This window comes from Gallus gallus, chromosome 1 (genome assembly GCF_016699485.2).
Source record: "Gallus gallus isolate bGalGal1 chromosome 1, bGalGal1.mat.broiler.GRCg7b, whole genome shotgun sequence".
NCBI lineage: Eukaryota > Metazoa > Chordata > Aves > Galliformes > Phasianidae > Gallus > Gallus gallus.
The window spans coordinates 1,516,951-1,542,627 of record NC_052532.1 but is presented as its reverse complement, the minus strand read 5'-3'; the positions used below and the strand labels follow the sequence as shown (position 1 = coordinate 1,542,627).

At 44.7% G+C, this 25,677-nt stretch overlaps 2 protein-coding genes across 10 annotated transcripts; one reads left to right on the top strand and one right to left on the bottom strand.

The window, feature by feature from the left end:
- The first annotated feature begins 1,488 nt into the window (after nucleotides 1-1,488).
- Nucleotides 1,489-20,491, top strand: COPG2 (coatomer protein complex subunit gamma 2). Of its 4 annotated transcripts, none has more exons than XM_414981.8 (24): nucleotides 1,489-1,581; nucleotides 3,466-3,518; nucleotides 4,076-4,156; nucleotides 4,974-5,045; nucleotides 7,084-7,163; nucleotides 7,545-7,620; nucleotides 8,036-8,128; nucleotides 8,849-8,935; nucleotides 9,773-9,930; nucleotides 10,537-10,670; nucleotides 11,279-11,346; nucleotides 11,965-12,153; nucleotides 12,971-13,066; nucleotides 13,467-13,710; nucleotides 14,132-14,207; nucleotides 14,638-14,741; nucleotides 15,665-15,790; nucleotides 16,653-16,715; nucleotides 16,825-16,964; nucleotides 17,179-17,350; nucleotides 18,134-18,231; nucleotides 18,768-18,906; nucleotides 19,227-19,325; nucleotides 19,984-20,491. In XM_414981.8, the coding sequence occupies exons 1-24, from the start codon at nucleotides 1,545-1,547 to the stop codon at nucleotides 20,112-20,114; spliced, it is 2,616 nt and encodes an 871-aa protein (XP_414981.2). In that variant the 5' UTR covers nucleotides 1,489-1,544; the 3' UTR covers nucleotides 20,115-20,491. The 4 variants fall into 4 exon arrangements, with proteins under 4 accessions (XP_414981.2, XP_040519163.1, XP_015142468.1 ...); XM_040663229.2 differs by having other exon boundaries at nucleotides 1,489-1,916; XM_015286982.3 differs by lacking the exons at nucleotides 1,489-1,581; nucleotides 4,974-5,045 and adding an exon at nucleotides 5,101-5,247 and having other exon boundaries at nucleotides 3,462-3,518.
- On the bottom strand, nucleotides 20,391-25,575 carry MEST. 6 transcript variants are annotated; one of them, XM_015287224.4, is made up of 12 exons: nucleotides 25,511-25,575; nucleotides 24,435-24,589; nucleotides 24,246-24,325; nucleotides 24,082-24,159; nucleotides 23,590-23,726; nucleotides 22,785-22,843; nucleotides 22,590-22,630; nucleotides 22,431-22,501; nucleotides 22,128-22,229; nucleotides 21,855-21,931; nucleotides 21,553-21,616; nucleotides 20,391-21,166 (listed from the first exon to the last, which is right to left on the bottom strand). In XM_015287224.4, exons 2-12 carry the CDS (start codon nucleotides 24,586-24,588, stop codon nucleotides 21,049-21,051), a joined length of 981 nt encoding a protein of 326 aa, XP_015142710.1. In that variant the 5' UTR covers nucleotide 24,589; nucleotides 25,511-25,575; the 3' UTR covers nucleotides 20,391-21,048. The 6 variants fall into 6 exon arrangements, with proteins under 6 accessions (XP_015142710.1, XP_040519245.1, XP_425258.3 ...); XM_040663311.2 differs by having other exon boundaries at nucleotides 24,127-24,159; XM_425258.8 differs by lacking the exon at nucleotides 25,511-25,575 and adding an exon at nucleotides 25,295-25,326.
- Between the last annotated feature and the right edge of the window lie 102 nt (nucleotides 25,576-25,677).

The following is a 25,677-nucleotide window of genomic DNA, read 5'->3' as shown; positions in this document are numbered from 1 at the left end:
GCTGGTAGTACATCATGCTATCATATTGCTTCACTCCTTGACTGCAAAACAGAGATAACAAGAAAGTTTAGAGGTTGAGGAAAGGCATACAGTGGATGTCTGTATCTCCAGATGGGATGCTTGGTCCATGTGCAACATCTCCATCCCTCTCCCTCTTTCACCTTCTACTCAAAAAAGAAGAAATCTGGATGACCACCTAAGACAAGACACTTAATTTTTATCTAGCTGAGGTTAGGGGAGATTAATTCCAGCATCAGATTTTGGTGTTTCAGCAAATATACTCAATGAGCAAATGTGTAACACAACTTTGGAAGGAAAATATTTGGCTCATGAACAGTGTTAATCTGAGAACCAGCAGAAATCCCCTGCTCCCATCTACTCACATGGCAGCAGGGCCCCAAGGGTTTGCTCACTCATCAGTTGCAGCATTTGACACCTGACTACTCCAAAAAGCACCTGTAATCATGCTCATTAATGCCTTTATCTCTTGCTTTTTAATCTACTAAAGCAATATAGCAAGCAAGAGAACAGGCAGATAAAGGGAGGAAAGCACTCAGGTGGTTTGGGCAGCAAACAGCTGAAATAAACAGGAGCCAGTTTTGTAGCTAGACCCAGAGTGTGTCCAAAGAACACACCTGAGAACGAACCAACATTAAATTTGGCTGAGGAACCATATTCCTTTCCTTCCCCATTTTCTTTCAATTTTCTTTTCCTTTACTTTTTCCTCTCCTTTGTTTTCCTTTCCATTTTCCTTTTCCTTTCTCCTTCTCTTTCTCCTTCTTGTCCCTTTCCTTACTCCTTCTCTTTCTCCCTTTTTCTTCCCTCTCTCCTCCTATTTCTCATTCTTCTTCTCATTCCTTCCCTTTGTTCTTCTTTCTTCTTCCCTTTCTTTTCCCCTTCCCTTTCCATTTCTCCACCCATCTGTTGGAGTGGTGCTCCCCAGGAGTCACTATTGGGGCCCATTCTGTTTAATATCTTTATTGATGATCTGAATGAGGGAATTGAGTACGCCCTCAATAAGTATGCAGACAACACCAAGCTGGGGGAAAATGTTGATCTCCTGAGGGTTGGAGGGCCCTTCACAGGGACCTGGACCTGTTGGATTGATGGGGCTGAGGTCAATGGGATGAAGTTCAACAAGATCAAGTGCTGGGTCCTGTAGTTTGGTTACAGTAACCCTTTCTGAGGGTATCTGGTGGTTAAAATGTGCGTTTATTGTTTATTACAGGGTTCAGATGGTTTATTTTTCTGTCAGTCGAGATCACCAAACACCCCCACACAAAATGACGGACCGGTTCCTTTAAGGCGCACTTCCCGCCCTCCTCAGCCCCGCCCAATCAGCTGCGGGTGGAGGGCGAGGCTCAGAGAGAAGGAGGGCCCAAGAGCGTATGAGCTTGAGTGACAGCTCTTTGGACTAGTCAGAAAGAACGCTATCAGGCGAGGGGGCGGATCTTCCGGTAGGAGCCGCTGCGCCTTCCGGTAGGAGCCGCTGCGCCTTCCGGTAGGAACCGCAGCTCGAAGGGAAGAGGGCGAGTGCTGGCGACATGATCAAGAAGTTTGACAAAAAGGACGAGGAGTCCGGTCCGTTTCTGACGGCAGGGGGGGAAAGGAGGAGGCAGCGGGATCAGGGCTGGGTGGTTGTTTCCCTGAGGGGAGCGGACGTTAGGAGGGCAGGGTGTGTGTGGCCTGTAACGGTCGTGAGGGGAGCGGGTAACGGCCTCTGAGGAACGGGGCTCGGCTTCATCGCTCTTGAGGAGCGGTGTTGGGACACCGGCCCTCTTCACGCGGAGACTTTGTGGTTTGGACAGCGTTGGGAGCACCCGTGATAAAAAAAACCATGCTGGGTGCAGGTGTGGTGAATGGAGCTGTAGCCTGCACGATTTCACTCCACGAAGTCGTCTGGAAATTAAGTTCAGGTTGCACTGAACCCATCCTCTGTTGAGGTCTTCTGACCCCCAGTTCAAGTTGCACATGGTCACTGATGCTATGTTGAGTCACTGTTGAGATCTTGCACTGTAAGCCGAGAAAGCCAACAGTATCCTGAGCTGTGTCAGTGGAGAGGGGGACAGCAGGGCAGGGAGGGGACTGTCCCCCTCTGCTCTGGCCTTGTGAGGTCCCACCTGGAGTACTGCAGCTGTGTCTGGGCCTAAGCACAAGAAGGATGTGGACCTTTTAGAATGGGTGCACTGGGTGGCCATGAAGATGCTCAGAGGGCTGGAACACTTCTCCTACAAAGACAGACTGAGGCAGCTGGGCTTTTTCAGCTTAGGGAACAGAAGGCTCCAGGGAAATCTCCTTGCAGCCTTCTGGTGTTTAAAGGGAGCTTATAAGGTGGAGGGAAACCAACGTTCTATGTATGTGGATAGCAATAGGACAAAGGGGAACAGATTTTTAAACTAAAAAGGGGAGATTTAGTTTGGATGTCTGGGAAATTTTTCATTGAGAGTGATGAGGTGCTTGCACAGGCTGCCCAGAGAAGCTGTGGATGCCCCATCCCTCAAGATGTTAAAGACCAGGTTGGATGTGGACCTGGGCAACTTGATCTGGTGTCTGATTTAGTGGCTGGCAACCCTGCATGTGGCAGAGCTTTGGAACTAGATGGTCTTTGAGGTCCCTTGCAACCCAAGCCATTTTGTGATCTGATCCCCAAGATGGGACTTGTTGGATAGAGTTTTCTTTCATTCTGCTTATCTGAAGATGAGTGAATTGAAAATGAAATATTATCATTGGAGGAAAGGGCTCAGAAGCAGGAGTAGAGTTTGGAGGGATTTATGTGGCCATAGCAGTGATTCTGAGAGGTGTTTTCACCAGCAGTGTGGATTAGAAGGTTTCTCTCTATGCTGCCAGCAGAGAAATGTCATCTCAAAGAAGTTAAATATTAAGTACTCATCAGAAGTATTAGAGAAGACAGTATTTTACCTTTCTTCTCTGAAACCAAAGGCTTCTCTCTGCTTTCTTTAAGAGACTCAAACTCAGTTTATTAGCTTATATATCTAGTATATAATCTATTATATTATAGTAATTGATGTAGCTGGTTCTCCAAAATAGGGCAAAGGGGTCAAAATGTTCCTTTATAACAGGACAAGAGATGGATTTTTGCTCCTAGAAAGAGCCAGGGTAGAAGGAGCCATACAAATCTTCCATCCTCTCTTTCCTCATTTAAAAAGAAAGAAATGTGAGCAAAATTCACATCATGTTTCCCTTTCTGAAATGTTTTTGAAGTCCTCTTGCAGATTTTGGTTTGTTTGGGGTGGTTTTTTGTTGTTGGTGGTGGTGGTGGTGGTTTTTTTTGGTATATAAAGGGAGTATGAAGGCAACTTCACCAGTAAATAATTTTCTTCTTGCTCATACTCCAGCTGTGTTGAAAGATTGTCACCCCTTGTATATACAACCTAAGTATGATCTCTGTTATTGATGTTTTGATGAATGCGTTTTCTTAACTACAAAGTCTCTCTTGTTACTCAGGTAGTGGCTCCAATCCTTTCCAGAATTTGGAGAAGAGTGCTGTGCTTCAGGAGGTAGGAATGTTTTTGATTGGGAAGCATTAGCAGCTTGAGGAGGAGTTACAATGCAGCTAGCAGGAAGTGTGAACAATTCAACGTGGATAGTTAAAATCACAGTGGGTGGGTATGAAAGTGCACACAGTGTTACTCTGATGCTTTTATGTATGGCAGTTGGATCTGACCTGCCTGCTTTCATATCCTCATTCAGCACAGTGTATCAAAAGTCTTCCTGCAGCTTTGTGTACCACCAAGTGGTGAGGTGAAAGTGTGGTTAAATAAACAAAGAATTATGAGGGTGGCAAACAACTACAAGAAGGAGCCTCAGTTTTTCTGTTCTGTGCTGAATAATTGGGCAGCAGGACCAAATAGCAAACTGAACCACTGTCTCTAGTTCAGATTGCTGCCTATCCAGCTTGAACTGAATGCCAGGAGGATGTTCATTAGGATGCATTTTTAGAGTGAAAAAAGTTATCAGCTGCTAAGGTGGAGAACAAACTGCTTTAATTTTTTGGTGAAGGGGAAATTATTATTGTTGGGTTACGTTGTAATAAGTATTTGTGCTGAGTTTGCAGGCTCGTATCTTTAATGAGACTCCTATAAATCCACGAAGATGCCTGCACATACTTACCAAGATCCTTTACTTGCTGAACCAGGTAACTGTAATGGTGTCTTGTCACCCAGATTGCACGTTCAATGGATGAATTTCTGATTACTTTCATTTTGGAAGATGTTTTATACCTCCTCCAGTCAGATTCAGCACAAGTACACCAGAAATAGGGAACCTGTGGTATAGCATTATGTTTCCCTCTCTGACTTTTCCACTAAGGTGAGGTATGTCTATGTCCTTAAAGCTCCTAAGTCTTTGTCTGAGTGCCAAGTGAGGACTGTTATTGCCTGTGTTCACTGAAGCACCAAGTAATTAAGTCATTTACATTCACCTGACCCAAGTAGAGGTGAAATAAGAACATAAGGCAGACGGTAATGGAGTGGAAAGTTCTTTTTGTTTGTGAAGAAATTGAATAAGGAAGGGAGATTTACTGTAGGCTACTGTGTAGTCAGGATTCCTGCATGTACCTGAGTCAGGCAGTTTCTAACATACTTACCATCAGCTGGGATGACTCTGTGCTGTTCAGGAACAAGTCATCTCTAAGTACATCCTTCTTAACAAAACCAAAGCAATTGTTGACACAGTGATGTCAGAAGAGGGAGCAGAGACTACTTGACAAACTGTTCCATCATTGTGGATGGCACTTTGATTGAAACTCAGTGGGTAAATGTGGTGATCTTGGTGTGTTCTCTGGGAAACACAAGGCAAGGGAAGGGCTGTTGTTCACAAGAGGAAAAAGTCTTTGAAGAGAAGATTCTTGCTGTTTGAGTGGGTATTCTAAATAGAGGTTTACAAATGGAGGCTAGTGGATAATTACAGTCCTTTCCTCTGTCATCTTCTGTGCTATTATGTGCTATTTTCAGGGTGAACATTTTGGAACCACTGAAGCTACAGAAGCCTTTTTTGCAATGACCAGATTGTTTCAGTCTAATGATGTAAGTACCGAGAGTTTAATGATTTCTGTCTCCTTGGTTTTGGCTGGATTCACAGTAATGGCAAAACAGATCAGTTCCAGGCTTTGGGAAGAGGGCAAGGCAAGCACTTCAGAGAACAAGTTCAGTGAGCAAACCACTTGCTGGAGGCAATTCACCATTTGGGAACAAATGACTGAATAATAACGTACAGTTACTTCTGCAGGTTGGTTTTGGTGGTTTGTTTTTTTTTCTTGAGCTGAATTCCTCTTGTAAAAAATATGAATAATCACTAAAAGTTTAGCATACAAATCAGTAGAATTCTGTGAATGGTTATTGCACTTGCAAATAATTCACATCTGCTTAGTTCTCTGAATAAAATTAAAAACTTGCTTGTCAATCAGATATTTCTACTCACTTGAATGGCTGGCCTGCTCTGTTGGTGAATCAGTTTGCAGTACAATCATAGAATGATCTGGGTTGGAAGAGACCACAGGGATCATCAAGTTCCAACTCCTATGCCACAGGCAGGGTTGCCAAGTGTTAGATCAAGTACTAGATCAGATTGCCCAGGGCCCTCCATCCAACCTTTCCTTGAACACCTCCAGAAACAGAGCATCCACAGCCTCTCTGGGCAGCCTGTTCCAGCACCTCACCACCTTCACAGTGGAAAACTTCCCCCTGACATCTAATCTAAATCTGCCCTCCTTCAGTTTAAAACTATTCCCTCTTGTCCTATCACTCTCTACCTGTCTAAAAAGTTGCTTTCCTTTCTGCTTGTAATCTCCCTTTAAATACTGGAAGGCCATTATTAGATCTTCCCGCAGCCTTCTTTTCTCCAGACTGAACAAGGTTGAGTGCTTGAGACTGCGTTCATAGGAGAGTTGCTCCAGCACTCTGATCGTCTTTGTGGTCCTCCTCTGGACCCTCTCCAAAAGCTTAACGCCTTTCTTGTGTTGGGAACCCAAGATGCAATGCTCCATATGGAGCTTCACGAGTGCAGAGTAAGGAGGGATAGTCATCTCCCTTGCCCTGCTGGCCACCTCTCCTCTGATGCAGTACAGGATACTGTTGGCTTTCTGGGCTGTAAGCACACCCTGCTGGCTCATGCTCAGTGTATTATCTATTATCCCAGGTACTTATACAAACCTGGAGAAGATCTCCTTGAGAGCAGCCCTGCAGAGAAGGACTTGGGGGTCCTGGTGGCTGAGAAGCTAGACATGAGCCAGTACTGTGTGCTTGCAGCCCGGAAGGCCAACTGTGTTCTGGGCTGCATTAAAAGAAGAGTGACCAGCAGGGAGAGCGAGGTGATTGTCCCCCTCTGCTCAGCTCCTGTGAGGCCTCATCTGGAGTGCTGCATCCGGGCCTGGAGCCTCCAGCACAGGAAGGATGTGGAGCTCTTGGAGAGGGTCCAGAGGAGGGCCACTAAGATGATCAGAGGGCTGGAGCACCTCTGCTATGAGGAAAGGTTGAAGGAACTGGGATTGTTTATCTTGGAGAAGAGAAGGCTGCAGGGAGACCTCATTGTGGCCTTCCAGTACTTGAAGGGAGCATATAAACAGGAGGGCGAACGACTGTTTACGAGAGTGGATAGTGTTAGGACAAGGGGGAATGATTTTAAACTGAGACAGGGGAGATTTAGGTTGGATATTAGGAGGAAGTTTTTCACTCGGAGGGTGGTGACGCACTGGAACAGGTTGCCCAAGAAGGTTGTGGATGTCCCATCCCTGGAGGCATTCAAGGCCAGGCTGGATGTGGCTCTGGGCAGCCTGGTCTGGTGGTTGGCAACCCTGCACATAGCAGTGGGGTTGAAACTCGATGGTCATTGTGGTCCTTTTCAACCCAAGGCTATTCTATGATTCTGTGACATCTCTCTTAATTGTTCCTGATTTGTCTGAATGCAGGAAGGCTGCTATCTGGTTACCAAACATGGTTTTACTTTCATGCTTCGTATAGACATAGGGGGAAGAATTCTGTGTCTTGTTTACTTTTAAAACTAATAGGGAGTGTTCATTTGTTTCTGCCTTTGAGTTTAATGATTTTCTGCAATGTGTTTTCACAGCAAACCCTTAGAAGAATGTGCTACCTTACTATCAAAGAGATGGCCAATATTTCTGAGGATGTCATCATTGTCACAAGCAGGTAGTACAACTTCAGGAAACACAATATCAGACCTCCAAAACAAGTAGCTGCATCGAAACATGTTTGTTTTAGCTGCTGGGCTTTTCTTTAATCCTGCTGAGTAAAGGAGCTAAATAAGCCAGGTCCATGGCAAAGCAATTTAATGGATGGTGTATTTTATAACGTTATGTATTTCTACAGACTCTTAGTGTTACTAATTTTTAAATAGCTAATTCTTAAGGTGTCATTTCAAGCCATACTTGCATCCTTGCATACTTGGATCCTTGCAGTTGTGTGGCAATTGCTTGAACAGTAATTAAACGAGAGGAGCTGAATGTCACAAGCAAACTGAGGCATTGAGATGCTAAGGAAGTGTTAATGGACTCTCTCTGTTTATTTCAGCTTGACCAAAGACATGACAGGGAAGGAAGATGTATATCGAGGCCCAGCCATCAGAGCACTCTGCAGGATCACTGATGTAAGTACAAATCACAACACTTTTGTTTCAGAGATGACAAGTGTGTTTAAAATCAAGTGACTGCTCTGTAGCAGGGTGCATGCTTAGAATGGAAGTGGAGCTGTCGCTTTAGGGAAGGCTGCTCTGAAGCCATCTACTGATGTGATAATTCTGTGGAGCCATAGCACTAAAACCATGGAGTTAAAAGGCAGGAGCTTTGGAGATAGAGTTTTTGCTCTAAGATTACTTTGCTGTGGACTTGGATTGTGTCACTGAACCTTCAGGAGTGGGCACTTGCAGATGTGTTTCTAGAATCAGACTGTTTTTCAGAGGTTTTTTAGATGTGTTCTGCATATGTTTTTGTCTTAAAGCTGCCTTTATGCTCTGCTTCTAGAGTTTGAGTTATCAACACCTTTCTCCCCCTCCTTTTTCACAGGGTACAATGTTACAAGCCATTGAGAGATACATGAAGCAAGCCATTGTGGACAAAGTCCCCAGCGTGTCTAGTTCTGCGCTGGTGTCTTCCTTAGTAAGTAAAGCAGCAGATCATTGTAAATGATTGTAGATCATTGTGTTGTTTCTAGGAGGACTGGTCTGCTGTTTGTGTAGCAATGGAATTTATGGGTCTCACTCTCTCTTTATCTCCTTCTTTAAAGTTCTCTCCCTTTTAAAGTACATTGTTTGTAACAGCTTAAGTGCAAACTGCTCAGTCATCTCTGCATGTAGTTAGTGTGGAACATTAATGTAACCAATGAGGGGCTTGTCTTGGTTTTCTAAAGTGGAGTACACTGATGGCCATGAAAATGCTTAACAGCTTGGTGAGTAAATAAGAACAACCTGTTCTGTGCTGGGAGAGAATGGGTGCTGGTGATTCTGAAAGGGCATTTGAGTTCTGCAACAGAAAGTAAAAGCAGCTTGCTATGTGCTATGCAAATAAGAAATCAGTGGAATTGCTGCCCTGATAAGAATGCCATTCAAAATTATTTTTGCTGGCAGTAGAAGGGACAGCTGAAGACTTTCACTGTGAGTTTTCTCTCCATTGCTTAAGAGAAAAGGCTGGAAAATATCATTTGTTTAATATTTGTATTAAAGGGAGGAAGTACAAGTGAAAGCCTCAGACTGAGGTGCAAGAGGAACAGTGGTTTATAAGTGCATTGGGGCTTCACTGGTGGGTCAAAGCAATGCCCATATACTTCACAGTGCTTCTGATGTTAGCCTGTTCTCAGTCTCAGTTTGTGGCTTCTTCCAGCATATGATGAAGATCAGTTATGATGTAGTCAAACGATGGATCAATGAAGCTCAGGAAGCAGCTTCTAGTGACAACATCATGGTACAGGTACGTTTCAGTGGTATTCTGTAAGTTCTTCAAACAGCCTTGGGGTAAACATTAATACCAATTACTTTTTATTGTTCTCTTGGGGAAGAAAAGGTAATTTTGACTTGAGGGAAACGATTCCACAGCTTCAAAAATCACAAGTTTTCCCACAATCCCACTGCAGGTTTATTAATTGAGAGATGGTGCTTTATTGCAATCCTCTGCCCTTTCCCCACAGGTCTGGTAGCTGGAATGCCACTGTTCATTCCATATGTTCAGTGTTGTGAGACAGAATGAGCAACAAATCTACAAAACCAGCTTTGTTGGTGCTCAATTAGCAGCTCAATTAAGCTTTATGTAAATCAGTCCTATGGCAAAAAAAAAAAAACAACAACCTTGGCAAGCAACTGAAAGTGTTCCTTTGTACTTCAGTTTGGACTTTTGTACTTAAGAGTTTGTTCTTTTTATGGTTTGGACTTTCATTGTGTCAAGGATTTTTCTAGTCAGCTGTGATTTGAAGGGCTTGGGATATCTTGGATATTAAGCATACTCCAGAGAATCAAGCTTTACTGAGCATCACTGTTAAGTAAGCTGAAGAATTCTGACATTTAATGGGGAGTAAAGGGAAGAAAGTAACTGAAGAGCTCTTTTTAGGCTTTCTCAATGGGGAGACAGGTGAAAGAAGTACTACAGATCTTTACTGCTTGTCAGGAAACTGAGATCATTTGAGATTAGAAGGAACTAATGCTAGGAAACTGCAATTGTAAGACACAGAAGAGGGCTAACAATCTGCCTTTTCCAGCTGCAGCGTGTATTTAATGTCTTCATGTGTTCTTGTGCCTGTTTTTGGTTTCTTAGTACCATGCCTTGGGGCTGCTCTACCACCTTAGAAAAAATGACCGTCTTGCAGTTTCCAAGATGCTGAATAAGTTCACAAAGTCTGGCCTGAAATCCCAGTTTGCATACTGCATGCTGATCCGAATTGCAAGCAAACTCTTGAAGGAATCTGAAGAGGGGTAAGAAAGCAGCAGCGTTACAAAATTAATTGTGCTTTGAGGTAAGGATTAGGTAGAAGTAGGCAGAGCTGATGAGTGGTGGTTTGTGTGGTAGTTGTGTGATGAGGTTTGGGTTTTTTGGTTTGGGTTTGACACCATGCCAGCAGAATTCAGCTGGCAGTGGGATTAAAATTGCTGAGCCATCTCAGGACGGGAGGAGGCTTTTGTGCTTTTCTAGTTAGATGCAGTTCAAACACAATATCTACCTATACTACAGCCATCCAGACAGAAGGATCTATCCTGATCTGATCTCATGCCAGCAGAGATCTATGAGAAATTCATCTCCTGATGAAATTGTTTGATCAGTGAACATTTTTATTAGTGATGTGTAATACATGATTAACAAAGTATTTCTAGAACACAGGAGTTGTGGCTTGTAGGAGATGAGCTAAAGATGAATGGTATAGTAGGGAACTGGAGTTCTGTTGTTCAAGTATGAGTCGAGCAGTGCAGCAGTGCAAGAAACAAGAGAACCGTGTGCTAACTGTGCTTTCTGTCATGTTCTCAGCAGCACTGTGTTGGGATCTGTAGTTCAGCCTCATAATGTGAAATTTCTTCTGTGTGTAGGCATGAAAGTCCACTGTTTGACTTCATTGAGAGCTGTCTGCGGAATAAGCACGAAATGGTTATTTATGAAGCTGCTTCTGCAATCATCCATTTGCCAAACTGCACAGCAAGGGAGCTGGCACCTGCTGTTTCAGGTTGGTTCAAGAGTCCTTTTTACCACTTTCTTAGCTGATAGAAAGGGTGGAAAAACACATTGGAGATACAAGTACAGCTTAACCGAAGCACTGGAGTCAAAATGTAAATGCTCTGATTGTCCTCATGTTCAGGGCCTTCTGGATGGAAAGTGATTTAATTCCTTCTTCCCCATTTAATTCAGAGCTGTAGAGAGGGGGCAGCAGAGGTGCTATCTACAGAAAGAGAAGGTGGGAGGGAAAAGGTAGAGGACTTGATGGCACAGATGTGACACTAACTACTAGACAAACAGCGTGTTATTGTTGTAAGGTGTAAAACCAAAGGCCATTTTTAACCAGCTTTTGAAACCAGTGATAATCTGCAGTTGGATGGGAATACATGAGGCTTCCCTCTCCCATTTTTAGAAAGGGATTATATTTGATTTTCTGCAGTGGTGACTTCTTACCATACTACTTGCACCTCTCAATATCAGAGGATACAAGGCAACTTCCTTTTCCACATCTGGTGGGTATAAGGGCTCTCATAAGGTGCCTAGAGCCAGGTTTTATTTGACATTCTCTCCTCTGTAGCATTTTGTCATGAGTTACTTCTCTTGATTCTTTCTTTTCAGTGCTCCAGCTTTTCTGTAGTTCTCCCAAACCTGTCTTGAGATATGCAGCTGTACGGACCCTTAATAAAGTGAGTGCTTCCAAGATCTTCTGAACAAACTTAAGTCTCTGAGCATCAGAGGAAGCCAGACTTTGGTGCCTGATAAGTGTGTTGCCTAAAACAGAACAACTACTCATGTGATTACTGTATTCAGAAATACTCCTTGTTGGAGGATTGGCTTTTCCATGCCAAATTTTCTGGTGAGACAGAAATCTTTTCTGCACTCGAGCTGTATTTGCTCATTTCTGGACCACAGGGCTACAACAGGCTGTAGCTAGATAACTTGTGAGCTCTCAGCTGTATAAGCAGAGCTTTGAATATTTAATGCTGTAAAAGGTATAAATAGAATGTATGGAGGAAATAACGTTCTGATTCCAGAGCTACAGCAGTAGTAGAGCAAGACTCAGGCCATGTGGCTGTAAAACCCATGAGCTGTAATGTACAGTTAGAGGAGTTCTTTTCAAGAAGTGAAGAACCTGAGCTCTGATTACATCCTGCCAGCAGTCATATGATGTAGGTCGAGTTGCAGTCCTCGTGGAACAGAGAAGTAACTGAAAAAAAGAGATGCTTTGTGAACAGATGCCCAGTGAAGCTTTGAATTACAGGATGCCACTGCTCCCTCATAGCTTTGAATGGTTTCCTTCGCAGGTGGCCATGAAGCATCCATCTGCAGTCACTGCTTGCAACCTGGACTTGGAAAACCTCATCACTGACTCCAACCGTAGCATCGCTACCCTCGCCATCACCACCCTGCTGAAGACAGGGAGTGAGAGCAGCGTGGACAGACTCATGAAACAGATCTCTTCCTTCGTGTCAGAAATATCAGATGAGTTTAAGGTGTGGCATTGGAGGCCTCTGCTCTTTCCAGCTGCAGGTTTTTCTCCCATTCTTGTTTTTATTAAGCTTTTCCCATTTGTTAACCCTTCAGTGATTTATTAGTCTGATAGAGTGAAGCTAGCTTTAAATTCAGAGGGTGTACTCATCTGTCTTCCAGCTGTCAAAATACACTGTTTCATTTCCTTTCACCACTCCAAAAAAGGGAGAAACATCATTTGGTAGATAACTGTCTCCTGTGCAGCCTCTTATAAAATTCTCTACTGTCTTCTGGTTGCCTATTTGAAGAGGGATTTTAACTGTTCTATTTGAGTCTATATTGCTTCAGTCTGATACTGTAAAGTCACTGTAAAATCAGTTAATAACTTGGTTAAGGGTAGCTTATCTGTATGTGTCCCTCTCACACTGCAGAACTGCCTTGAGGAGTATAGTCTGACTATGCAAAGCAGATATTAGTGGGCAGAGGTCTTACCTTATCTAAAACCTATGTCTTTTGCTTAGTAAAAATAGTACGTTTGAAACTGCAAAGAGCTCTAGGGACAAAATGTGACTTGTCAAGTTAGAATTAGGTCAGGGTCATCAGAGGGCAAAGGAATAGGCCTTTGAATTCATTCCAGAATATGGTCCCCCTAGGAGGGCCAAGTGTTGCAGCCTGTTGACATGGAGTTGCTAATGCATTCATGCTGAGAGTCCACCACCAGATTTCGTCCTTCTTGTGCAGGAATGTAATCTGTCAAGATGACAATTTGAGATAGTGAGAAGCCTGTGCTTTCACAGAAAGATAAATGTGTGCCTAACGTCTGTCTCTGTTGTTTTGCAGGTAGTGGTAGTGCAGGCTATCAGTGCTTTGTGCCAGAAATACCCTCGGAAGCACAGCGTCATGATGACCTTCCTCTCCAACATGCTCAGGGATGATGTATGTTTGAAACTTCCTTGGTGTAGTTCTTGGCAGGTAGCTCTGATGGTGGGAAGGGTCTCTTGTTTTACATCAATGGGTGCACAGCAATCACAGGGCCTGAGTGATTACCAAAACCCTGTTTACCTTGTGGGTCAAACCTGTCTGAAAGGTGCTTATAAATTAGAGCTGGTACATAAAAAAACAATCTGAAGAAATTCTAAGATGCTGTGCCTATATTGACCCATGGGTACTGGGAAGGCCTTGTTAGATTATCCAGCCTGCCTCCTCTTTTCTGTTTATGTACAAATGTGTTATTTTTCCCTAATGGGAAGAAGTAATCGAAGCTTGAGGGGAGCTGTGCAGCACTGTGGTCTGAGCTCTGCCTACCTGGTGAGTGTTCTTGTTTTTCTCTTCCCAGGGAGGCTTTGAGTACAAGCGAGCCATTGTGGACTGTATAATTAGCATCATTGAGGAGAATCCTGAGAGTAAGGAATCTGGCTTGGCTCACCTCTGCGAGTTCATTGAAGACTGTGAGCACACTGTCCTTGCCACAAAGATCCTGCACCTGCTGGGAAAAGAGGGGCCCAGGACTCCATCCCCATCCAAGTACATCCGTTTCATATTCAACAGGGTCGTGCTGGAGAATGAGGCTGTGAGGGCTGGTAAGTTCTCCTCGGATGCTTGATGAGTTCATGTCTCAGTTCTGTTTGGAATCTCAGGGCTGAAAATGCGTGTGGGAGGCAATGGTTATTCCAAAGGTATTACTAAGAACTAACTTTTATGCATCGCTTGTAAAAATGACTTTATGCTACCTGGAAAGGGGTTATCTGGTGGAGAATTCTCTTAGAAAAAGGGTTGCAGGGCTGTTAGGGTGACCTTAGTCTGTAATCCCTAACATCTAACTACTTCTTTTTGAAAATACGGGTATAGTTTAGTCTTTGCATATCACTGAAGTGTTTGTGGTATGAAAGTGACAGCCTTTGTGATTGGAACTGCAGGAGAACAGTGCACACAGCACTCAGAATCTGGCTGTGGAAACGTGTTTGCATATAGCCTTTGACACTTCCATTTTTTCTCTTCTAGCTGCTGTAAGTGCATTAGCAAAGTTTGGTGCCCAGAATGAGAATCTTCTTCCAAGCATCTTGGTGCTTTTGCAGAGGTGAGTGGGTGTGACTGCTGTGTATGTGTTGAGACTGGACAGTCTGTTTCCATGAAGAAACAAGTTAGACCAAACCAGAACGTGTGCAGGCTCTGCTGAGCAGAGGGTGTCTCTTTATGTCTGGAAGGAGCACAGGACTGCTGAAGGTGTGTCAGTGAAAGATGTGATTAGTCATCAACTCATCTGACAATCTGATATGAGAATGTTCCTTAGAGGGCAGTAAAGCTACAGTGCTTTAGTAAGCATGTGTACTTCTGCATTCATCTGTAGTAAGAAAATGGGTTTCCACGTTACTCAGAAAGTGTAACCTGTGTGTGGCTGAGTAGTGATCTCAGCTGTTCCAGTTTCACAGATTTGCATCTCTTGCTTTCATAAATGGCCTATACCTTCCTGAGAGAGCTGACTGCTGCCCTCCTGTTCTCCACAACAGGTGTATGATGGACAGTGATGATGAAGTTCGGGACAGAGCAACGTTCTACTTGAATGTTCTTCAGCAGAGGCAGATAGCCCTGAATGCTGCCTATATTTTTAATGGTGAGTGATAGGGAGGATTCTACGTGCCCTTTGAAGTCTGAGCTGTTATTTCACGTTATGGATGGGTTTTGTTGCTGTAACAAGAGTTTGACTATAAGGCATCTTGTGTAACTTGGGTCAGAATAACCAGCAGGAGCATAACCATGTGTTTCTTCTGGCACTATCACTTTGCTGAGCAATATTTATGACAACTAAGAATGGCATGTTTAGCAAACGATGGGAAAGGCTGTCTAGGTATACAGCAGGAATGTTGGATGTGTGATTTCATCATTGCTTCTTCCTCTGTTTGGACAAAGTTTCTTAACCGTTGCTATGTCTTCTCCATGAAAAAAAAAAAATGAGGGTGACACATCTTGCTGTGACTGTTGGTTATAAAAATGTTTTATGGTCCTATGGCTAAAAGGTCATGCAAACAAAGTGTTTAAGATTTAAGACTATAGCAATATGACTGCTCTCGAGTGATCTATTTAGACTCCAGTACCCTTGGGAAAGGCAAGTTTCTCTATCATCTTCAGAGCAGCTTTTTTATTCTGTATTAGGATCTTTATGTACTTCATGTGTGTGCATGGATGCAAGTGTGTGTGTGTTTACTAAGAAATGAAAGCACTTTTACCAGCTGTTTGTTAGCCAAAGTCCGAGTCTATCTAGCTGTGAACTTTAGATTCCATGCAGGAGTTTTTCTCTGCAGTCTCATCCAATGGACAGGCTACAGAGAGGAACTTTTTGAGTAATGTGACTTCATCTCAAGAAGGATGTGACAGAAACACTAGTTTTTCAGACTCTGGTGCCTTGTTGCTTCTAGTGCTGTGGACAATACAAAACTGGCTGTGTGCATTTGTCAACCCTGTATCATAGTGCCTGTAGGTTTTCGACAGTTCCACCTGTTGAAACTGAAATCTTCTGTCTGCTGTTCTGCTTTGCAGGGCTGACTGTCTCTGTTCCTGGAATGGAGAAAGCCCTGCATCAATATACACTGGAGCCTTCTGACAAACCTTTTGATATGAAAACAGTTCCACTGGCCACTGCACCCATTTTTGAACAGAAAGCAGGTAATGCTCAGGCTTCCTATAATCAGGTTCTAGGCAAGACTGTAAGCGTTCAGGTTGCCATAATGATACTTGATGTCTGTAAACTGGCTGCTGTCCTAGTAGGATGAGGCCAAGACTGTGGCTCAGCTGAATGCCTTACACAATTTAGTGTTACAGACTTTGCCTAAGTAAGCCTGTCTGGGCTTCATGGATGAAGGAAAACTACCTCTTCCCCAACAAAAAAAAAAGGGATGGCAAGATGGTGTTATTCATTCTGCTGATTTTATCAGAGGGAAATTTGTACAGCATCAGAATTTATCATCTCACAGATGTTTGGAAAAAATATGTTCCAGAAGAACCAAATCACTTCACTGGCTTCCTCCTGTAATCTTGTGTAATCTTGCATCTTGGCCTTGCAAAACCTTTCTAGAAAATGTTGGGTTTTTTTCTCCCTTTCTCCTCTTCTTATCTTTTAGATATGGGATTTCAAATTCCCTGGCTTGAATGTTCTCACATAAGCAGAGTAAAGAAGTTAATGACTTCTGAGAAATGACAGCTTGTCTTGAGTATTGCGGTGCTCATATATCACAGCTGTGGTTGTGCTGTGTACTGAAACTGGAGCAGTCATGTAGTCAGTGAAGTGAGCTTTTTGCTGGCTATTCTAGATTACGGCGTGCTTCCTTCATCAAATCTCTCTCCTCTCCTTTCCATGTAATCCAATATTGCCCAGCAGAAGAGACTTCTAAATGCATGGGTAATGAAGTGGCAGCGATAACAAGCAGAATGTGTGAAATGCTACAGGCTAATGAGTTTTTAGCAGAGGTACAAAGGTATTTAGAACTGCACAGTGGAACTGACAGCACAATGTCTTTTCTTGTCACAGAGATTTCCCTAGTGACCAGCAAACCTGAAAAAGTTGCTCCTTCACGTCAGGATATATTCCAAGGTATGAGAGAAGATCAGTGCTTGAAGTAGTGGGAGGATTGCTACAGGTCAGGTGGGAGGGATGAACATGGCTGTCACTGAGTGTCTGTTTCCTTTTCCTTTCTGTGCAGAGCAACTGGCAGCCATTCCAGAGTTCAAGAGCTTGGGGCCATTATTCAAGTCTTCAGAACCAGTGCAGCTCACAGAAGCAGAAACAGAGTACTTTGTTCGTTGTATCAAACACGTGTTCACAAATCACATTGTTTTCCAGGTAAGGGTACCACATTTGGAGGTTGGTGGCCCTGGCAGTGGAGGGGGGGGCGTTGGAACTTGATAGTCTTTGGGGTCCCTTCCAACCCAAGCCATTCTATGATTCTAAAGGAAATTAAGCACTGCTGCCAGAGCATTTTAGCTAATGTGGGGAAAACTGCTGATTAGAAATGCTTCTTCTGCACCTGAGACCTTTTCATTTTATACTCATGCAGTTTGATTGCACAAACACGTTAAACGATCAGCTGTTAGAGAGAGTCACTGTGCAGATGGAGCCATCAGATGCTTATGATGTGATCTGCTGCATCCCGGCACCCAGTCTGGCTTACAACCAGCCAGGCATGTGCTACACCCTCGTCCAGATGCCTCAGGATGACCCCACTGCAGGTACCAATCAGCTGTTAAAGTGTTCAGGCTGTGGGATTTGAGTCCATACTGAGATTCCAGTGCTGTTTTTCTCATCTGCCTTACATGCTGGTTTTTACGTAGGACCTATGTTTGTGCAAAATAGTACACGTGATTTTTTTAACTAATCACTCATATTGGATAATTAAAAATGAGATGGTAGTGAGGAATAGAATGCAGATGGTACAGGAAACTGAATTTATTATCTTGAGTCAATGAAAGCATGGATGTTGGCTAGTGTTTGAGAACAGCAAAACAAAAATGCTGATGGAGTAAAAATCGATTGGTCGATGATGCCTTTAATTCTCTTTCCTAATTTATTCACACTTCAAATAAGCTCAGTTGGATTTGAAGTTGATTTAACATGATTCAGCTTATCAGTCAGCTGGATTTCTTGGGTAGCACTTTAAACCAGAGAAGATCAGAACTGGTCTGAATTCCCTAAACCGTGATTTTTGGATCATAATCTGCTTGTCAGGAACCCTTGCAGTGGCTGAAGCTGACTGGACACAGTGCAGCACCCTGCAAGTTGGTGTAGCTGTGCTTGTCACACTGTGGCATACTCCCCCTCTGAGATCTTCCTTTGGTCTTCATCTTGAAGTCTAGGGGAAATTTTATAAGATGAAAAGTGCCCTGCCACTGCTATATCTGTATCTTTTGGGGAAAAGCTGATGTATTTTCCTCCAAGCTCCTATTCAGGAAGCAAAGGCTCAAGCAGAAGAAACTGCACAACTAACCTGTATGGGCTTTTCCTTTCCTTCCCAGTTGCTTGTACTTTCAGTTGCACAATGAAGTTCACTGTCCGGGACTGTGACCCAAACACAGGAGTCCCAGATGAAGATGGCTATGATGATGAGTACGTGGTGAGTTCTAGACTGTTTTTATGTCTTCTTGTCATTAATTCTGAGTATGTGGCCATTGGACTGGCAGTTTTCTTTCAGATCTAAAGCCAGCAGAAGAGAACACAGGGTGTACCAGAAACACTATTTCCAAAATCTCATAGCTCATGACTGCTTAGATCCTTACCCAAAACCATACTTCTGCCAAAAGTTAGTTTGGCTTCAGTGCCATATGAAAATGGCATTTGTGGCAGCAGGTGTGAAAGAAACAATAGCTCTGACTAAAAAAGCAATTGCCCCATTTTCTGCTCTCCTTTGGTTTCACTGTTTCTTTTCTGTATATTTTTCTTTTAAGCTTTACAGATGACGACCATAAATACTGATTTGTTTTTTCTTCTCTGCTCTTTTTTAGTGTATTATTATGCATTTCTACTGAAATTAAAGCCAGGCATGCCAGAGTTATCTCATCAAAGTGTTGCTCTGCCTTTGTTTTTCTTTCCAAGTGTTGGATCCTTCTTGTAAGTGACAGCTGAAAATCTCTCTTGCTTTTTTTCTGTCAGTTGGAAGATTTGGAGGTGACAGTATCTGATCATATTCAGAAGGTTTTGAAACCCAACTTTGCAGCTGCATGGGAAGAAGTAGGAGACGACTTCGAGAAAGAGGAAACCTTTGCACTTGGTTCAATTAAAACCCTTGATGGTAAGATGATTTGTCATCATTTTTTGCTGAACCATGTAGTAATCCTGGTAAATCTTCCACTCCAAGAAGGTAGTTAGTGTGGGAGGAGGAGGATTTGGTGCCTTCTAGTGTGATATCATGTTCCAGCAACAAAGCTTTGCGTTGCAGTGTTGGGACTGTTATGAGTGGAAGCTTGGCAGTCCTCAGGCTGAGTCTGGTTGAAGGGAAGGGTGCCTTTCTAGGTTGTTAAGGCAGCAGAAAGGACATGACAAGTGAGTTGTTCTCACAGAAAGCTTGGCACTGAGCTGGAGATAACTTTCTTTTTCAATTTCTGAATGCAGAAGCTGTCAATAACATCATCAAGTTCTTGGGCATGCAGCCCTGTGAGCGATCAGATAAAGTGCCAGAGAACAAAAATTCTCACACGCTCTACTTATCCGGTACGTATTCACACTATTTGTTTCCGTGTTTCTCACACAGACAGATTTTTTACTAAATGATGGGAAATAGGAGATTCTGCTCTCCTCGTTTCTCTCTGTGGAGAGCTGCAAGTTGAATGCAGCTGATGTTCATTTTGCAGCCTGCCACTGTGGGTGTACTCAGGCTAGGCTATGTATCTCAGCATGAAGGTATTTTGCATGTGGGAACAGCATTGAATCCTTCGAATAAGAACTTCCAGAAACACTTAAATAAATTCCTTGCCAGAAGTAGATTTCTAGGACTATTTTGTTTTCAAGTTCCTGCCACTAAAGCCTCATCCTAAAATGGCCTGTTCTGTCCACATTTATCTGGTGACTGTGGTTCAGGCTTATGCTTCTGGGTAGCCCCTGGAAGTTGAGCCAGTAGACTGTGCCTTCGTGGCAGAATTGCACTGTATTGCCTTCTCAAACTGGAAGTGAGCTTTAGCTATTCCCTTCCTGGTTTCTGTCCATTTAAATCTGCCTGGCCCCCCATCAACTCATGCTGAGTCTGGATGTCTGTTATTATCTTCAGTCTTGGCCTCAAGAGATGAAGGAATTTAAAGTTTTGGTTTAATCCCCAGTCCCAGTGCAAATGGCCATGAGCTCAACCTGTCTTCTTGTTGTTTTTGGTCTTCAGGTGTATACAGAGGTGGTTGTGATGTGCTGGTAAGGTCCAGGCTTGCACTGGGAGATGGCGTGACCATGCAGGTGACAGTCAGAAGCAAGGAAGAAATGCCTGTAGATGTCATCCTGGCTTCTGTAGGCTGAGTGTTACAGTGCCTCAGCTGTGGTGGAAACTTTGCAAACACCAGCTGGGTGTTAACCAGATCAAGCAGTCTGTCTGTCCTTCTGCATGTCGTTTTTACTCCTCAATTTGGTAAATATTTTGTATGATGTTACAGTAGTGGCTGGCTGGTACTGAGCCCTTCCCCTACCCTTTCCCTCACTGTCACTTGCTCATTCCTCTCTAACTTATTGTCTCTGGCCACTGGCAGTAGAGCAGGGAAAATAAAAGACGTAGGTGGTAAGAAAAATGGAACTGGATTTTTGTCAAAACTGATTTTTATTAACAGAAAATAAACACTGGTCCAAGTGGTAGAATTCCTATGAATGACTGTCAATAAAATAGAAAATTCTTCTTCTAATTCTGTCTGCTTCCAAGTCTTCAATTCAAAAAATGAACCCATCAGGGCTGTTTACTCAGCAGAAGCCCCTTACTCCTAAAGGGCTGCTGTTAAATTTAAGTCATTAAAAAACACACAAAACCTGCAGACTCTGCTAGCCCATAAACGTACAATTTTTAAATAATTTTGTGTAAAATAGAGACAAAAAAACCCAATGTGTATAGAGATTAAACTTTACCTATGACTGGCATATTCCTTTTGTACTGCAGAATAACAATTCTCTGAACCTTGTCAGGTGATACCAAACACCACTGCAGCTTTCTCCTGGGCTTCAAGCTGTGAAAAGTCCTTCATCAAAAGCTGAAAATAGAGGGGGAAGGAGGGATTTTGTGCTGACTTCCTTGTGAAAAGAGATTACCAAAGCCAAAATTATGGTGCTTAGATGCCCCTCGACAGGTGCAAATACAGCATAGCATCGCTGTCTGTACTTTGGGGGTTTACAGATCCAAAGTCTTGTATCTGGAGATAAAAATCAAGGTCTCTTGAGCTGTAAAGAGAGAGAACAGAGCTGCAGCAGCTCAGAAGGAGTTGATGAAGTTCAAATACGCATTCAGGAAGCCTGTTGGATCCTCCAGCTGGGGGTAGTGGCTGATGTGGTCATCCAGCACCGACACTGTGGACATGGGAAGCACTTTTCTGTTGGAAGAATGGAGCAAGACTTAAGCACAGGAAGTGCAGCAGGCTCAGAAAGCCACCAGCTGGTGAATTCCTTCTTTCACAGTGGGGATTCTCTCCATAACTTGGATTTTGGCACCAAAAACCCTCCAAGAGCTGCAGCTGACCCCTGTTCTGTTTTCTGGACTTAACCACATCAGACAGTTAAGATTTATTAATCTTGCATGACAGCTGTGACTAAGAATTGTGACTTTGATGCCTAAAACTGGGAAACGATTTCCAAATTGCTGTACTACCTGACTGTTTAGATTGGAGGTGAAAAGGAAAACCAATCTATGGAAAGGGAACTGAGACTAACCCCCCCATGAAATGAAGCCCCAGCTGTGTACTGCTGCTCTGTGTCTTACTTGTAAAGCTGGAGAAACTCTGGGTGTGGATTCACAGGGTCCAGGGGCCCATAGATTAAATGCACTGCAAGAAAGAAGCACAAATTGAGTTTTGTATCCAAGGACATCCTCAAACAAGCCAAGGAGGTGACCTAACTGAACCTTAAACTGGAGCTACCCCTGCACAGACCCAACTTGAGCCTTGTTATCCTCATCAGCATTGCAAGAAGCTCCTTGATGAATGAAGGGAGCCAGCACCACACTTCAGTGCCTCCAGGGATGGGAGTCTCACTCCAAATGGAAAAAAAACAATTCCTACTTACATGGGACAGAGGTGGACATCAAAGCACCAACCCAGCGGTCTCTGTGCTTCTTCCTCTGGTTTATGTACTGCAAAATACTGAAGAGAAGCCCAATGTTACACAGCTGATGTGTTCAGATCACGCCCCACATCTTTTTTTGGGGTAAACAGTGATCCCAAAGCCCAACAGAAGCACCTGGAGATGGAGGATCCTACATCCGAACACCTGGCTGAGAACTGGCAACCTTCAGAAGTGTCAAACTCAAGAGCTCCTGCAGCAATCCCGGCAGCCTACCTGTCCACAACGAGATTGCCGTCGTTGGTCCTCACCGCCGTCCACATGTCCCAGTACTCTGCCTGTGAGGGCTGTGTGTATGGCCCAAAGACAGCTCCAAGCCTGAAAAGATGCAAAATAAACCACGTTTCAAACCTTGGAGCATCGAAACCATTATTCAAATTCAGGAGCAAACCTCTGCTGGGACACCACCTGGGATTTATCTCTTTGCCATATACCCAATATGTAAATCCCTGCACTCATCCTTCTCCACATCCCCCACCCATGAATGGGTGGAACCCAGCATCACAGTGCCCAACTCACCCTCTGGAGAAGAAGAAGAAGTTCATCAACCTCGTGATGATGGGGGACAGCAAGCCCCCATCCTTGAGAACCTAAGACAGAAGGAAAAAGTAGGTGGCACCACTCTGTAGGGCACAGAAGGGTGATTCTGGTGTGCTTTTCCTGCAGGCAGCAGCTCACCTTCTGTATGAATCTGGGGTAGTACGTTTCGGGGAAAATTCCTGGAAGGATCACAGAGAACAGAGTTGTAATGCCATCATTGTTTTGTTCTGCATTTCCCAGTCTTTCCTTTTAGCGATCTTGGTGAAAACCTGAGTTGAAGGACCTCTAAAATCTGACCCTACCACACGTCCCAGTGTGCTGGGCAAACCTTACCTCCGTTGGACAAGCAGAGGCTGTTGATCAGGATGCTGCCTGTTTTATTGTGCTCATACCTAGGAACAGAAGGGGAGATGGTGAAACACCCTCTGAAAACTGGGGGGCATCTCTAAGGACGTCCTTCCAACCCAACATCCCACGATTCTATGATCTCTAATGTCCTTTCCAACCTAACATCCCATGATTCTATGATTTCTAACGTCCCTTCCAACCCAACCTCACATGATTCTATGACCTCTAAGGTCCCTTCCAACCCAACATCCCATGATTCTACGATCTCTAATGTCCTTTCCAACCCAACCTCCCATGATTCTATGATCTCTAACGTCCCTTCCAACCCAACATCCCATGATTCTACGATCTCTAATGTCCTTTCCAACCCAACCTCCCACAATTCTATGACCTCTAACGTCCCTTCCAACCCAACGTCCCACGATTCTATGATCTCTAATGTCCTTTCCAACCCAACATCCCACAATTCTACGATCTCTAATGTCCTTTCCAACCCAACATCCCACGATTCTGTGATCTCTAAGGTCCTTTCCAACCCAACATCCCACAATTCTACAATCTCTAATGTCCTTTCTAACCCAACATCCCACGATTCTATGATCTCTAATGTCCTTTCCAACCCAACATCCCACGATTCTGTGATCTCTAAGGTTCTTTCCAACCCAACATCCCACAATTCTACGATCTCTAATGTCCTTTCCAACCCAACATCCCATGATTCTATGATCTCTAACGTCCCTTCCAAAACAACCATTTGATTCTATGAACACGGAGCAGCCAGACCAGCAACCTGTGGAGCAGCTCCTGTGCAACCGTATCCCCATAATCGTGGGACAGGAGGTTTATCCTCTGGTGGTGGAGGCCAAGGTGACGCACCAGCCGCTCAACGATGCTGGCTTGCTCAAAGATGGAGTAGTGGTGGGGCCTCTGCCAAGGGAAGCAGAATCACTGTGAGAACACAGCCCCTGTGAACCCACAAATGTTCCAAATTAAAGACCCTGATGGAGGAGTTGGGAGCTCGGGGCAGCATTCTGTGATCCATCCCAAAGCGGTTGGGATGTCCTCATAACCATTCCCCATGTCCCCTAAAGGACTTCACACCCAAGGAAGGGCATCACATTGACTGAACCCATCTCCACTATGAACCTTGTTTATCCCTTCTGTTATTAGAATGTCTCATTCCTTTTCCAGAAATTTCAAACAGGGGAAGAAATTGGGATATGAAGCCCAAATGAACACCAATTCCCAAACCCCCAGTAGCTCCTCTTTCCAAGCTACGTACAGGCTTGTCACTGAACCCGAACCCTACAAAATCCAGAGCAATCACCCGGTGGAAACGTTGGGTCAGTCCTTCCCATATCTGCAAGGAAGAAAAAAAAAAAAGGTAGGAAAATAAGAGTTTTGACAGCAGGGAGGAATCCGAGCAGGGTGTCCCCATGGTCTCACCTTGCTCCAGTCGTAGCTGGAGGTGGGGAAGCCATGCAGGAGGATGACAACGTCAGAGCTGCCCACAGCACCAGTGGAATCTGTGGAGGGAATGGAGGGACCTCAAGATGTGGCACCACCAAAACAAAAGGATTTTAGCCCAGATATCTCCCGCAACCCAATTTCCTGGTGGCCACGGGGTGTCCTCACCTCTATAGAAGATGCTTTGGTGTTTGTAGGTGAAGAAAGCTCCAGAGGCCTTCCAGGAGAGCAGCGCTGGGGAGAGCCGTGGGGGTGGGATGTGTAGGTACACGGCCAGGAGCGGGACGCTGAGCAGCCCCACCTGCACCCACCACTCCTTCATCCTGCAGGATGTGGGATAGCTTGTCCCTACAACTTCATTCCCATAGATGTCCATCCACCCCATATCCCCCCATCCCCATAACCTCATGTCCCCATAACCTCACATCCCCATAACCACCACCACTGTGCTCATAACCTCATGTCCCCATAACCCTCCCCCATGTCCTCATCCCCATTCCCCATAACCCTCCCTCATCTCCATTCCCCAAGTCCCCATAACCATACCCCATAACCCTCTCCATGTCCCCACAGCCCACCATAACCCACTCCCAATCCCGATAAAGCCCATAACCCTCCCCAAGTTCCCCATAACCCTTTCCATTCCCATAAACCATCCCTCATCCCTATAACCACCCCCCTGTTCTCATAACTCCTCTATGTCCCCATAACCTCCCAGTCTTATAACCACATTCCCATAAATGCCTGTTTCCCCCCACAAACCCTCCCACTGTCCCCATAACCTCACATCCCCATATCCCTTGACCCCATAACCATTCTCTATGCTCTCAAAACATACCTACGTCCCTACAACACCCCCTCTGTCCCCATAACCTTTCCCATATCCCCACAACACCCAACTCATAACCTTTCCCATGGCTCCATAACCCACCCTGTGTCCCCATGACCCTCCCTATGCCCCTATAACCTCCCCACAGCCCCCATGACCCTCCCTACCTCCCCATAGCCCTCCCCACGTCCCCACGCACCTCACTCCCCCGCTAAGCCCCACCCCTTCACCACTAAGCCCCGCCCTCCCACGCACAAGCCACGCCCCCTTCACAAGACGCTCCATTTAGACCACGCCCCCACGTCTTTTCACCCCTCTGGCCACGCCCCCTTCCCCACTCGCCCCATTCTCCTGATTGGCTGAGGCCACGCCCATGGCGGCGGTGGGCGTGGCCTCAGGCCGGGCTCTCCCTCACCCGCCCTCAGGTGCGCGGCTCCCGCGCCGCCATTCCGCCTTGTGGGCAGGGCCTCTTGCGCATGCGCATGCCCCTCAGCCTGGCCACGCCTCCCCGCCCCGGCGTCTCCCCGTTGCCTGGCAACGGCAGAACGCCGTCAGGCCGCTGAACGCTGCTACGCCGTCTCT

Excerpts from the sequence above, each read along its gene's own strand:
- MEST (XM_015287185.4), bottom strand. Across the intron at positions 22,631-22,784 it reads CCTCTGCTTGTCCAACGGAG|GAATTTTCCCCGAAACGTAC; the intron begins GTAAGGTTTGCC and ends TGATCCTTCCAG. Across the intron at positions 21,932-22,127 it reads GGCAATCTCGTTGTGGACAG|TATTTTGCAGTACATAAACC; the intron begins GTAGGCTGCCGG and ends GCTTCTCTTCAG.
- COPG2 (XM_040663229.2), top strand. The coding sequence starts at position 1,838 with ATGCTGGGTGCAGGTGTGGTGAATGGAGCTGTAGCCTGCACGATTTCA. Across the intron at positions 8,129-8,848 it reads CTGCGCTGGTGTCTTCCTTA|CATATGATGAAGATCAGTTA; the intron begins GTAAGTAAAGCA and ends GGCTTCTTCCAG. Across the intron at positions 11,347-11,964 it reads CTGTACGGACCCTTAATAAA|GTGGCCATGAAGCATCCATC; the intron begins GTGAGTGCTTCC and ends TTTCCTTCGCAG.